The 15483-nt window shown below is 46.9% G+C and overlaps 1 protein-coding gene across 3 annotated transcripts in view; it reads right to left on the minus strand.

Moving 5' to 3' along the window:
* Positions 1–3840: 3840 nt before the first annotated feature.
* LOC119461161 (uncharacterized) overlaps positions 3841–15483 on the minus strand; it is a 66222-nt gene continuing 54579 nt past the window's right edge. Inside the window, exons 2-5 of one of the 3 annotated variants that reach the window (XM_049671823.1) lie at positions 14544–14810; positions 10180–10259; positions 6727–6908; positions 3841–4441 (exon numbers count right to left, since the gene is read on the minus strand). In XM_049671823.1, coding sequence (XP_049527780.1) covers positions 4405–4441; positions 6727–6908; positions 10180–10197 — 237 coding nt within the window. In that variant the 5' untranslated portion in view covers positions 10198–10259; positions 14544–14810 and the 3' untranslated portion in view covers positions 3841–4404. Of the gene's footprint in view, positions 4442–6726; positions 6909–10179; positions 10260–14543; positions 15141–15483 lie in introns of those variants that run through there. The other 2 variants (XM_037722376.2, XM_049671825.1) reach the window with 2 other exon arrangements.

Below are 15483 nucleotides of genomic sequence, written 5' to 3' on the forward strand. Positions count from 1 at the left end.
TATAAATGTGTTTTTCCGACTGTGAAAGAAGCCCGCGAATACACGCAGAATTGCCGCGCGACTGGCCGCTGCGTGCATTCGCGGGCTTCTTTCACGCTCGGAAAAACACTTTTATCTAGCACGCATTGAGCAACAGAAAGCTGTATCGGGAATCCTTCATGTTGCTCTACAATTTTCTCATCTAATTATAATATTTTAGAAGTTGATTAATTAACACTATTTACGTAATTAGGCGGAATGCAAAAAAAAATAGCCTGAGTATCTTCAAGCGACGGCAAACAACATTATCTTGGTTCTGTCCAACTATACGTGACATTTGCATATTTTTAATGTTTGGTGCAAGTTACGTGGGCCACCCTGTATATGGTACTTGCAATGCGCCCAGAAAGTGAAGTACGAGTGAGCAGCTCTCACACGTTCGTCAAATCTGGCTTCTCCACAATAAGAGGCCTCGTGAGGCAAAGCCGCCTTCCGTGATCAGGCCGGGATGCACTGTGAGAGCATCGCGCACTTGAAAGCGCTAACATGGGGGCCGACTTCTCCGCGACGCACTCTCAAAAGAGCTTACAATCTTTGGGGCGTATCTTGCGTCGAAACAATAATCGACATCTGTCTGGCTTGCGTTTTCTTTCTTAAAATTTTAACTCTGCGCTCGCTACTTTCTGACAACATTGCTGTGGCTCGCTGATAACGCGCATGCCGTTCGTGACATGGAAGTACCGGCGCGAACCGTTAAAAAATTAATAATAAATGCACGCGGTCTAGATGATGAGTATTGTTTGGAACGACATTTTCTGGAGGCCTCAGCCCGGAGCCATGCAAAGTGTTCACAAGCGCACTTGTTGTATTGTTGTTGCCTCAAAACATGGCTCGTACCCACAGGGGGGATTGACCACATTAGATTGTTTGAAATGTGCGTCTAACAAAATACCAAATGGGGGTAAAGGCAAACATTTACCACAAAGCAATGGTCAACTAAATGCCAACAGAAATTTTGAGAGGGCATATTCATATTTGAACATGTACATAACAAATACCAAATGGGGGTAACGGCAAACATTTACCACAAAGCAATAGTCAACTGAATGCCAACAGAAATTTTGAGAGGGCATATTCATAAGTATCACTATGCCCCTATCCTGTTCCTTCTGTTCATAAACGACGTAACTAGTCAGGCTGAATCCAAGATTAGGTTATTTTCAGATGACTGCGTCTTGTATAGAGAAGTATTAAGCCGACAAGATCAAATTAGTCTTAACAAGGATTTTGCTTTGATAGCCCAATGGTGTGAGAACTGGCAAATTGCCATCAACTTTGATAAAACAGCTTCAATGTCGGTAACAAAAAAGAAATCCAAACTTAGTTTTCCGTACGGCTATGATAGTATCATCCTTAACACTGTCACTTAGTATAAATACTCGGGCGTCGTCATACCATCGAATCTAGGATGGTCGGCTCATGTAGAGCACGTGGCAAGCAAAGCGATGCGAAAGCTAATGTTTCTAAAGCGGGCTTTTGCGATGCTCTACGAAGGAAGCCAAGCTCTTGGCCAATGTGACGTTCATATACGTCCTATCATAGAATATGCGAGCGTGGCGTGGTTTCCGTTCGCGCAAAATCAAATAGCTACGCTTGAGGCTGCCCAGCGAAAAGCGGCGCGTTTTATCTGCAACAGATATAGATGCACCGACTCGCCTACGCAGATGCTGTCCGAGATCGGCCTTCATACACTAACCAGTCGTGCGATGCTGCACCGACTCAAATTTTTGTATCTCATCCTGCATAATAAGGTTAAAGTGGATCCTGACACCTACCTTTCATATAACACGTCTAGAGAAACCCGTCATAAGCATCACCTTACACTCCAAGAATATTTCTGCGCTAACAATACATTTAGTTATTCGTTCTTCCCGCGAGCTGTTCGTGACTGGAATGCTTTAGCACCGACGGTGGTCGCACAGCCTACCGTTGACAAATTTGTTGAACTTGCTGGCCAAATTGTGCTGTCAGCAACGAGTAAGTGATTCTATCATTATTGTATTTATCATTGTTTTACTTATCAGGTAAATTGGAAATCTGGGATGTGATATTGTGTATGATGTTATCAATTTTATATCTCACGTGCTTGTCTTTATTTTTTCTCTTGCAGTACATAGTATGTAACTGAAATAAGCTGATTACGTGTTGTCATTTTGCCCTACTCAATGCTGTTAACATAGGTTCATTACCTTTACCATATCCTACGTAGTTACCCTATTGTATACTTATGTGAATGCCTGTTCCACAATGTATACAGACCCTTCTAACCCACTCCTGTAAAAGTCCCTGATGGGATTGACAGTATCACGAAATAAATAAATAAATAAATAAATAAATAAATAAATAAATAAATAAATAAATAAATAAATAAATAAATAAATAAATAAATAAATAAATTTAGGGAAAATAAATAAAGTGAAGTGTCCCACGGTCGGTACCCTAGCAATGAAGTCTTCCTGACGCTTCAATAAACTTGTGGATAGCAGAGATCGTTGACCCATGGCTTGTGCCTAATTGACACGCACCAAAGGACTTGCATTCGTCAGAGAATACACTTTCTTTTTTTTATTCACTGTAAAATCACTGAAAACGAATGCAACGTACACGAACAACTTCGTTTTCGCTGTGGCGCTTAATTCCCCTGTAGAACCAAGAGTTGGCGGGAAGATGGAAACTAGAATTATTCAACAGTGGCCGAAAAACAGAAGATTCAGCTTGAAGTGAACGTTTCAACAAAAATTCAGAGCCCTTCCACTACTGTGAAGATGGAAGCCAGCGAAGCTGTGGCTATGGTGGGTCTGCTGTAGTGAATTTATATATATATATATATATATATATATATATGACTATATATTGAGCGTCTTCGGCATGTTCGTCAAATAGCAAGGAAAACCGGTGTCTTGTTTTCGCCCGGCGCGATGATCAAGTAGAGCGTTTGCTGCGCCAAGTCCTCTCCCGCTCCTGCTCTCGGCGGCTCATAACCACATATCCAATGCGGGTATGCGCCACACGTGATCTTATTATCGCTAATCATGACGTAACTGACGAGCATGTGATGTTATTGATGTCATGACCTATCAGTCATGTTAGTCATACATTCGCACCCTTCCATGCCAATTTTGGTATATACAAAGTGAACCAGACGCCACAAAACGTGACGCCACAAGATTGTTGCCTACTTCCGGTGCATACGGACGCGATCTCCTGGAGCCTAACCTTTAAGAGCCTCGCTGTAAAAAGGACTGCCTACGTACCCTCATTCGAAGCAGATATCTCACCCTCATTCTATGGCTTCTTGCAAATGTGTCAATATAATTAGCACACAGTATATCCCAATGTATACACAGAACACAAACCAAGGCGCCGTGTGTAGAGCTCGTTGGTATGCATTTTGGACGTCGATAGTTTGCCCAGTCACCTTCCACATTTTCCGCTGTATTTGCACATCGATCTTCTCCCATTTGCAGAGTGGCGGTCCACTGTGAAGACACGTACAGCCTTGCAATTCGTTTAATAATATCGCGCGAGTAGTGGCGAGGGGCACTCCTGAAGCGAACGTTGCAGCATAATACGTTCGAACTGGAAGCCACCTTGCACGCCCGCGCATACTGACGCCGATCCCGCTGCTCCTCACCGCTACCACGCCACTGACACGCCGCGCGGTCGACGCTCGCGTGATATGACTAAAAAAAATTGCAAGGGTGTACATCAAACCGGCAGTTTTCAAGCGATTCACCAAGAGCGTTGCGATGGAGTTCCTATATTGAGATCAGCTGTGAACTACGGCTCATTAGCAAGACATTTTTTTTCACATCCTTTATTCATGACAGTCTTACGAAGTGAACGTGATGCAAAGATGGTCTGGACAACAGTACTAAAATGTGTTAACTGCTTCTGATGACAGGAAAAACAACAACAACAACAAAGGAATAAAAAAAAAGAAAGCAACGAGAGATTCGCGAGTGTAACGAGTAGGTTGCCCTAAATTTCGGCCACGTTTGCAAATTTAATTAGAACAGTCCAATGTTGTATACGACTATGAGACAGCTCAAACAAACCCGCTTGACCATGAAAAGTTGTTTCCCCAGTTCTTTAACATCCGTAACAGGAACAAAAAAAAAGGGGGGGGGGAAGCACAGCATGTATTATGATGACATTTCCTTATTCAGATGTACAAAATGCCATAAATAGCACTCGTCATTGTTGAATATAGCTGCACTACGCCTGAATGCAGTTTATCGGAATTCGTGCAGTCCAATAGCCACTCGAAGCAGTCTGTATGCGAATACGAGTGTATCGTCGACCAAGTAGGGTATACTGCTTTTTCTGCGCAGGTGCAGTTGGGAAAAGTTTACTGACGTCATCTCACAGGCTCCGTCTTTTCCTGTCGAGGCTGTCGGGCCTGCAATGAAAGAGAGAGAAATAGAAACATGACGAAACTTACACGCATTGATCGTCGTGGTTCCCAGTATAACATGAAAGCACACTAATGCTTTGTAGAAAAGGATCGGCATGACGAGAAAAAAAAAAAAAAAGAAAGTTACAGGGGTTTCTTAGTCTCCTTACGTGCACTGAATGAGAAAGCATTTTCGGCGTGTTGACTATATCGACGTCCAGACTATTTCGACGTCCATGTCACGTGACATTGTCACATGACGTCATCACTTCGTGACGTGACCTTGTAACTTAAGGTTCTTTGTCACGTGGTTATGTCACATGACGTGATCGATAGGTCATGTGCTCGAATTGGGCAAAGTCAATTTTTGGAGTAGGTCAGGTCTGTTTTTAACGTGGGTCAACTCAATTTTCGAATTGGGCAATGTCAATTTTGGGGGTGGCCATCCCAAAATCTGGGGTGAGTTTGGAGGGGGGGGGGGGGCAAAGGCAAATTTTTTTAGTGTGGTCAAGGTCGTTTTCCATTGACATTGAAACGTGACATCGTCACTTGGTCACGTGAGTTTTGGTACCATCGGATATGTTAACGCCGGATGCCTGATTTTCCGCTTCATGGCGCATATGGTGCTTTCGCATTAATATACGAGTACATATCACAGGGAGAGGCCTTCGTCCTGCAGTGGACATAAATATAGGCTGAATATATATATATATATAATACGCAGATCTCACGCACATACTGTGGAACACGATGCTATGCGAAGCACTTAGCACGTATAGCTCACTATCCAGTATCGCTTGAGATTCTGTAAAGCGTTACTATGTGGAATAACATGTTTGTGTAATTGGCGAACAATTGTGTCAGTGACGACAGCAGGAAGGAGACGCTGAGGGCGATTACATCATGGCCTGATGTTTGATGAACTACAGCAAAGAAACGTTAACCTGTTTCGGTACGTGCTAGGCCGATTCCGAAGGCGGTATACAACGCCACATAAGCGTCTCAGTACTCCAGCTGTCGCGATCGAAGCAAGAATTATGAATAAAGCGGGCCGATCCCGAGAACGGTGCAATGTCACAAAGTGCTAGGTGCCACTAGAGAAGGAAGGGAAAACGGCGTGCTATCGATTTTCTAAGGAGCTTGTTGCTATAAGAGTGACGCACGAGAAGGACAGTTGTAGGAGAGTGATTGTGAAGAGGAATATGCGCTATTTTCTGCAACCATTTAGGGAGCACGACTCAGCGCATTGGGGAAGGGGATAGAAAGAAGAGAGAGAGAGATTGTGAAGAGGAATATGCGCTATTTTCTGCAACCATTTAGGGAGCTCGACTCAGCGCATTGGGGAAGGGGATAGAAAGAAGAGAGCGAGAGATTGTGAAGAGGAATATGCGCTATTTTCTGCAACCGTTTAGGGAGCACGACTCAGCGCCTTAGGGAAGGGCAGGGGGGATAGAAAGAAGAAAGGAGAGAGAGAGAAGGTAGAGGCGGTCACAGCGCCCATCCTTGGCTGTCAGCGGTAGCCAGGCAGATCATTCACAAGTTACACGGCAGCCGCGTGTCCTCCAGGGACGTTAGAAGGCGCCTGAAGGTGGGGCTGTGGTGCCGGCCGGGGAACAGCAGTTGCGTATGATTGGCGGTTGTTCGCGAGTTCCCATTACTGTGTCGGTGGCCTAACGGAAACTGGCGCGCGCGCTCGTGCTCTCGCGTCCTACAGCAAATTGTTGCTAAACGTAACGTGACGCAAGCGCCATTAGACTCGAAGCGGTAATTGCCGTTGGTATACTGGAACGATATGCATGCACTTGATGCCCAATGGATAGAGCATCGGGCTATTCTTCGGAGGGGGTCCTGATTCGAATCCCATCAATTCGACAGATTTTAAGTCCTTGGCGAGTTACAGCCACTTTTCAATATCGGGTTATGCCTGTTTCTAGCCTTTGTTTCTAGCCTCTTTCGTGGGCCGATTCCGAAGATATTGCCGTCTAATGATGTGACAATACTGATGATGATGACTGATGAGTGATGACGATAATGATGGATAATGTCGCTTGCGCTTGTGCATAGGGACATCTGGCGCTTCCGGGTCCATCTATTGACTTTACGTTCTCAGTCAAATTCAGGACACTCTAACAATAAATGGTCGCGATGTCACCGAGAGCTTGACAGTGCACGCACTGCAAACTTCGCAGAACTTTAAATTAAACTAAGAGATGGCCTCTGAGACTGGTAGGCACCGCTGTGCCTTTAGATCTCGGAGGCCACGATTATGGGATTCGGACAGCACGTTTTACCCGCAGCACTTGCTGTGCGCCAGGCAGCAGATGAAGTTGCGACCAGAGAAGTCGACGCCCTCGTCGCAGATATCGCAGGCGGTGGTATTGCCGATGTAGGCCAGGTGGACGGCCGACACGCCCACGGGAGGCTCGACGAGCAGCAGGAAAGCCACGCCCACCAGGCAGCAAACTGCGGCCAGCTGTGACATCGTACGTCACGTGTCAGTCACGCGGGTCAGTGAATCTATAGGTTACCTATAGGGTTCAACGCTTTTGGTTTCAACAGAAAATTAGCGTAGCTTGCACTGGAGACGCAATGCTAAAAAAATTGTCGCAGTTTCACCCGAAAGGCGAAGCATCAATTGCGATAGGAAATTAGTAGAGAGCTATACGGAGTAAGGATAGTAGTTTTATCAGCTGTATAAACTTGGACATGCAGCAGCACCAGCAACGCGCAGAACTGTTGTCGACGCCGTCGACGTTTTGCCGGCGTTCGCACTGAACGCGCGCGGCGTTTTTATATAAATATGCATTTGGTGCCGCAGCTAAACGTCGCCTCCCCTCCCTCTCTCCCTCCCGTCCCCCCACAGCCTTTCGCGCGACGGAAAAAGTCGCGTTTGCTCTCTATATATGGAAAGGAGGTAAGAGACGCTTAATTCTGCAGCCCTTCAGGGAGCACGGCGCAGAACGCGCGTTTGCTCTTCGACGTGCGTTCGCTCCCTGTGAAAGCGCGCGTCCCTCGCGCCCTTTCACTCGCACATACAGCGTCCGGAGCGCGGCGATGATTTCATCGCCATTGACGTCATACGGAACCTCACGCCGACGGCGACGGCAGCGGCAGAAATCCGCTTTGGAGTGTCCCTATAATTGCTAGCGCAATAAAAGAGACAGCGGAGCTGATGAGCACCTAGCTAGTCCTGGCTTTTGGGCTAGGCTAAGCACTACCAAGTTATCCGCAGCATTTTCCGGAATTTATTGATCAATTATGGATTAGCTATAGATTGGCTATCGATGGCTGACTAAGCTTAAGTAGTCCCAGCCATGCTTAGCTAGACTTAGCCAGGTTCAGCTTCGCTAGTTCGCAGGGGTATGTGCCATTGCGCTTGGATCCTTTCTGCACTACCACCAGGATCGGCCCACATTTTTTCCGACGCATCACGGACTTGCGGTCGGCTTAAACAGCTCCGCTGTTAAAAATACAAAAATTAGGCAGGAATCATCTCAATGATTGTCGACGTTGTGCGATTAGCACACTGAAGTGTACACACGCAAGTATAACGCCGCCGGTACGCGTCATCGTGTGCTTCAAAGGCATTGGCTGAAGCCGGGCTACTCTCTCGCACCCCCGGACATGCTGCGCCAACTAGCGGCGGCGCCGCCGAGAAGTACGCCGCGTACCTACAAGGTTTAACATACAGGGTGGCCCAAGATAAGCCGCACTCAAAGCAAGTGAAGAACACGTGAAGTGTGAGGCGATGATTAATACGCGAAATGTCGTTCGTCTGGCGTCAGTGGTTCTACGAACGGCTGGAAGATATCGGCGGTGTAACGCGCTCTTCACTGTGTATAGTTGGTGTATTGCTCACTTACTTCGAAAGTTCGAATTCGGTTTACCTTGGGCCACCATATATATGACGCAGTTTCTATTCCTTCCACCACCAGAAACATTTTAAATAATCTTTCTTTTCTTCTTTTTTTGTCATTGAAGAGCGACACATCACCCGTGACTCACATACTCAGTGATCGAAGTTGGTGGGAAAGGGAAACGCTTATAAACCAGCACAGATACCGGAAAGTGCGTGAAATATTCCAAGAATGCGAATGGCATCAAAAGACACTTCGCAGATGCCAATCTTAGCAACATCATGGAGTTCTCAAATACTTCGTCGGAGGTACGAGGGGTTAGTGATGTCCTGGTCATACGGCCAGGAGCAGCACGCATGGGTGCTGCTCATTGCGCATGCGTGGCAATATCCTTATATTGACGACTCTGACTAGAAATAAGATTTAGTTAAAAGTTCGCGCTTGTCCGTGTCGATACCATCTCGTGATTGTCTGTCTTCAGGGCAATATCATTTTCTTAAGCGTACGAAATTCCTCCCCTAAATTCTTGTTTGCCGTATTTGTAAATCTCCATGAACATTTATTGCGATAGCAATTATATGGACACTCCATGCGCACTTTTGCCGTCGCCGTCATCGTCGCCGCTGTCGTCATCGCCGTGATGTTCCGTATAAACTCCAACGGCGATAAAATGGTCGCCGCGCGCCGTACGCTGCGTGTGCGAGTGAAAGCGTACGCGGGTGAGCCGGCAACCGCAGCTTAATCTCGCGCACGCGAGAGAGGAAGGCGGCCGGAGGCACGCGGTCTTCGTTCGTGCGCGAGGCACGGGGTGGAGGCGATGGAAACGGGGGGTCCGTTCTGCTCCCGCGGCTGCTGCTCACGGAGCTGCCGCGCAGGCGCCGTATCTTGAAAGCGATCTGCGATGTGACCGAAAGTGTGCGCCCGCGGGAGACTCATCTTCAAAGCGATCTGCGATGGAGACCAAGTGCGATCACCGAGTGCGGTAGCATCGTATGCGCTGTGCTTTCGACGTTTAGTGCGCGTTGAAGCGAGAGCCAGCGTGCATGTCAATTTGCTCGCTGCCGCTGGCGCGCTTTCTCATGAGCTCCAGCGTTTTGACGAGCTTCCGCGGTCATCGAGCGAGATGTGCTCATGTTTACTTGTGCGCGCGTGACACCGTGCTTGTTTATTTAGTTAGTAAGCGAATATTTACAACTTTATACGGCCGATAAAAATACTGTCCTTACTTCGTACATCTATCTACTAATTTGCTATCGCAATAGATGCTTCGCCTTCCGGGCGGAACCGCGAATATTTTTTCTTGATTTCAACTCTTTGCACCCAATATAACGTCACCGCTTGAGCAGCACCGCTTGCGGCTCTATCTTGTTTCGAAGGGGATGCCAATAATTCATCATTATCATCATCATCGTGCAGGTACTACGGCAATGGTTGACCTTATTATTCTTCGAGGGCGCCTATACACTGAATGTATTATGACCAGTTGACAGGTACAGGAATTCAGACCGTAGGACAAGCCTTCGAGGCAATAGATTTTTTTTTCTGACATGCGTCGTGCCCTGCTCCTCAGCGCAAATGTGAAATCCCCTCGAGCGTCGTATCCGTATTGGCGCGGAAAGACGCGCTATCTGCTTTTATATTTGTTGAATAGCTTCGTTTACGCGACCTCTGACCGAGACAGGTAGAGTCATCAATCGAGTTGACCCGTCCATACTGGAGAGCATTTACATGCACATTGCCAAGCGGGTTGACTGAACTCATCTTCGAGTCCCGCTCACCCCGACCTGCTAGCGTTCACATGAGCTCGACGAAGCCGACTCGACACGACTTTACCGGGTTCACATAAACGTACACAGCTAGTTAAATACGTAGTATAGGTGCACTTACCACAACAGTTCGAGCCATGGCTTATTTTTGTTGGAGCCAAGTTGGAAGGTTTCGTGCAGCCGCTGAAGTCAACGCATAGCCTGCAACGAGACCAAAAATAAACGAATTAATGAAAGCACGACTTCAGGAAGAATTTGTATACGGTGCATCTACAATCTGTGCGCGTGCTTGTGTGACTGCGTGTAATGAATGCTGGATATTTCCTTTTCGCCTGAGCGCCCACATTTATGCATTCTGTTAGTAAAAAGAAGCCAGGACCTAGACTATGCGTTCTATGCGTATACTTTTATCCTCCTCCTTCACACACACACACACACACACACACACACACACACACACACACACACACACACACACACACACACACACACACACACACACACACACACACACACACACACACACACACACACACACACACACACACACACACACATGCGCGAACGAAAAGCACAAACATGCACTCATCTCTGGTGAATTGGAGGCTCGCTTGCTCGCTCACTCACTCACTCACTCACTCACTCACTCACTCACTCACTCACTCACTCACTCACTCACTCACTCACTCACTCACTCACTCACTCACTCACTCACTCACTCACTCACTCACTCACTCACTCACTCACTCACTCACTCACTCACTCACTCACTCACTCACTCACTCAGGCATAGTGTGCCTGTGAGGTCAAAGACCGGCTATTGTTCTCATCCACTGATGGAGATAAATGTGTCTTCCATGCACAGCCACCCGGGTGCGTCGATGGCATAATATGCTGAAACTTGCGTCCGCCACGTAACAAAGAGTGAACAAGCGGACAATGGTGGGCACGGGCTCGCGGAAGGAGAAGCGAAAGATTGAGAAGGGAAAGGCAAATAAAACTGACTCGGAAGGAAAAACCGGCACTGTCGAGGAAGACGTTCAAGTTAGTTTCATCTCTCTCTTTTTTTCCCCCGATACCTACGCTGTGCACACGCCTCGGAAGGAAGAATGTTCTGGCGTTTCCACGCGGAAGCGGATGCCGAGAGTGGTGATGATCCTAGATAATCTTAGGTGCTTTTGGGCGGGCTGCCGTTATCTTTTGCTTTCTTTACCGTTTTAGTCACTCCCTAGCTTTATTACGCTGCCGAAGACTTCCGTGGCCTGCAGTCATACTCGTGCCAGGTTCGTGGTTACCGGACACGCATGAATGGCCGCCGAAAACGCACCGGAAGAGATTGCCTCGCGCCGTCGAGGCCGACGAGAAAAGAAGGCGGGAATTTCAAGCAACATTTGCGCGGTGAGAAAACGAGAGAGAGAGAGAGAGAGAGAGAGAAAGAAAAAGAATACGAAAGAACACTAAAGAAATACTGATGCTTCATCGCATAAAAGTGCGACTAAAATGACTTGCGACAGCAAGTATACAGGTCTCTCTTGCGCACGGTACCGCTGAAATACTCCCGCGAGCAAAAGTACATACGAACTAGGGATTGCGCGTTAAAGCCGATTTTCTCCTCCACCTTTGAATGCAACTTGAAATTGAGGACTGCAGTCCAAACTTGTCACGGAGACCTTTCTAGTGCACCCGTCAGTTTGTTTGTGGGTCTGAATTGCGAATAAATACAGCTTTTTCGACGAGCCTGTGGTCCATATACGTTTGATCACGGATGTACGTGCTCTCACTCACCAATCACGTCTTCAGGCGCTTGTCGACGAACATGCCCTATCGAGGCCCAGAAACCACGCGTTTCAGTGAAGTCTTTGTATTGGTTGTTGCGGCGCGCTATTATGGCGCCATCTAGCATGTACTCAGCGATATAAGACTGTCACCTCCGAGATTTGGTACACGTTTGCGTCTATTTCTAAATTCTTTCATTCCACTTCATAAATGCTTGATAAGACATCTATCACAGAAGAGGCTTCATGAAGCAGTGTTAACACTAAATACAACTTGCTAACCCACGCAGAAAGTTTGCACGGTTAGAGATCTCGGAGGCACATATGACACAAAAGAGGCTTCACGAATGAGAAACACCGAGTGAAGTAAAATGCAGTTTCACTGAGGTACGGGTTTGTGACGTGACTTGTTTGCGCACCGCAGCCGACGCCCCGTGATCCATTGCTGTCCTTAGAACTTTGCACTACGTTGGCCTTGGTGTGGTACCGTGTTTACGAATTATACACCGCACAAGCACAACTTGACTAGGCGAGGAGAGAGAGAGAGAGAAACGAAGAGGGAAAAGTAGGGAGGTTAACCAAGGACGTGCTCGGTTGGCTACCCTACACTTGGGGAAGGGGAAAGGGGAAGAATAGATAAGGAGAGAAAAGAGAAAAAATAGAGTCAGTCATTCGCAGAGACAGTCATAGAAGAATCTCCGCTGTCACATGCGTTCGTACAATCCAGTACTCTTCACGAACTGCAGAAGGGCTTTTGTGGCCTTTTGCATGCAAGAATGCATAGGCCATGGCCCAAGAATCTTTTCAGGAAAGCAGTTATTCAATTAGGTGAAGTCGTCACAGGACCTCCTAGCCTAAATGTTACCATATATTATTAGGATACAAGAAAGTGTATTTACATAAACGACGAACGAATGCAATGACGGCCGAAAGAAAGAAACGACGTACAACGAAAACAATTATCTTTCGGATACATCACGAGACCACGCAATCTAAACGGTACAGTGTTCTCTTTAAAATACATGTTACAAGCATACAAGAGTAGATTTGGAGAAATAAACATAGGAAATACGTTCAATTACAAGGAAAGAGCTAGCTTTGAATCACACATACTCAAATCATGTACTGTCGCAGTGATTTTTGGCAATAATAAACGTGCATCGCGAGGGGAAGAGCGACTCGACCTTTAACGATGTTGACAGGCTTGGCGCACAAGGTGACCTTGTAACGTGGCCATGACAACTTGTACCGCAGTTATCAAATAGGACAACTATTTGTACAAAGCGTAAGAGAGCTAGAGAAGTGTTTGGGAGATTAGGATTTCCGGGCCCACCGGTGGCCCGATGTCGATTTTTAAACATTACTGCATTCTTTTTCTTACGAAAAAAAAAATGAATAGTGCTCCATAAACCAAATAAGCTTAAGTCATTTCTTCGTTTAACAACTGTTGGCGCCTTTTGTATTTCAAACAGTAATCCACACGAGTTTATTTTTGTCATTCTTATAATTCTCTTTTATTATTGGTTTATTTACTTGCGGACATTTTATGTCACATGCTTGTGACTTATTTATGTTCCTTCAGAAGCCTAAAAAGTGCATGCGAGTGCATGGCTGGAATTCGCTTTTGCGAACAATTCTAGCAGAATAGTTATTATTATTATTATTATTATTATTATTATTATTATTATTATTATTATTATTATTATTATTATTATTATTATTATTATTATTATTTGAATACGGAGAGCTCAGATTGGCATGTTGTTGGAACGGAAGAAGCAGGAGAAGGAGCTTCGAGACACTTATCACGTTTGATCACATAACTAGAGGAGAGCGCAGCGTCGAGACGGCAGGGGAAAGTTAAGAGAGGTAACAAGATGTGATCGAATAAAAAATAAAGAAAAACATTTGCCCCGTAGTTAGTCATTTTCTGGGTATGTGGAAACCACCCATTTCACGAAGGACTCCGCGACAGTTCCTGTTGATATTAACAGAAGCAATGTGTACGTCAGAGGCGACGACTACAATAATTGACCAATTAAGCGTTGAGGAAACTACGGCGACGACTCGTCACGTGCAAGGTCCCTGGAGGATCCTCATGCGCAGTTGCTGACGACAGCTGTGACTAGCTCAATAGTAGTTAACGTTTTATGGCGCGCCACTAGCTGTGGTGCGCCAATTAAAGCTCAGGATGAGTTCTGAGTTGCTCATTCACTGTGCAGGCAGGACACACACACACACACACACACACACACACACACACACACACACACACACACACACACACACACACACACACACACACACACACACACACACACACACACACACACACACACACACACACACACACACACACACACACACACACACACCGTCTCGACAACCACCCCTGATAGTACAAATGCCGTAGCAGTTGCTAGCATTGTTACTACGAGAATTACAAGTATTGTTATTAGCTATAATATCGAGAAGATGGAAGATGCAAATGCTTTCCATAACGATGCTTGTTCTAGGCCAGCGGAGCTAAACAGCATGCATTCTGATTTTGTATGTGGTACATTCTCGCGTGTCTTCAACGTCGCCCCAACCCTATATACTCTTTAAAACGTAACACAGAGTGCACAAAAGTCAAAGCTCTACATGATTATCGCGTTTCAATCGCTGAATTCGTGCACATTATACAGCCGACGCCGCTTTCCTGGCTTACCTGGAAATCCAGCTGCGGGGACAGTGCGGCGGGCCACGGATCTGTCGTCGTCGTCCGTGAACGGTGTGCAATCCCCTGGTCTCCGAAGCCGGTGACGTCTTAGAGAGGCAAAATGTGGGAGGCTATACGGGACCGAGCACACGACAGAAATGCGTCTACCCTGATCGCCGAGAACACAGGCGTGCGTGCACGTCACGGGCTAGCTCGCCGCTTTCTCCGCCTCACGCTGGCACCGGTCGCCACCGCTGCCGTTGCTGCCGTTTCTGGCTGCTCCCAGCCCAAGTAGAAACAAAAAAAGGCAATAAAAAAAAAGAGAGTCGGGCGAAGGAATAACGTAAAGAGGGAAGACATATTGAAAGGGAAAGAACGGACGACATCGTGCTACAGCCGTTTTCGGGTTCTTACTTTTTTTTTTTTTTTTTCGCGCCACTGCTTCCTTCCATTTGGCGGCGACGGCTGACCTCGAAACCCCGAAAAACGCGAGAGCACCCCCCTCCGCATATTCTCCGATTGGAAAGCGAAGCCATTAGAGTCGACGGCGCGGTTCGAGCGAGGCACGCTCCTTGTTTCTTCCTCAGGGATTTCCCGGACGAGACTCTGCATGTTACGCCCCCCTCCAACACCTCCTCGCCCTTTCCTCCTCCTCCCCCGTCTTCTGAAACAGTCGTCTCTCACTCTCCTCCAACTTGGTTTCGTAGAATCTTTGCTTCGAAGCGGTATACATAGTAATAGAACGGATATTACTCGTATGACGATCGACCCTCTCGCTCGCTTGGGTGGTCATATATTGCGTGTCCCCGCGCAAGATAACGCGCTGGCGGCTGGAGAACGCGTTCGTTGATTGATGTCTATGCATATACGTTGCGAAGCTTCGCCCGGATTACGAGGGGTGCGCCGTTGTGGAGGGAGCTGGCACCGCGGATCAAACTGGGCCATCGGC

Source organism: Dermacentor silvarum, chromosome 8 (assembly GCF_013339745.2).
Source record: "Dermacentor silvarum isolate Dsil-2018 chromosome 8, BIME_Dsil_1.4, whole genome shotgun sequence".
Taxonomy (NCBI): Eukaryota; Metazoa; Arthropoda; class Arachnida; order Ixodida; family Ixodidae; genus Dermacentor; species Dermacentor silvarum.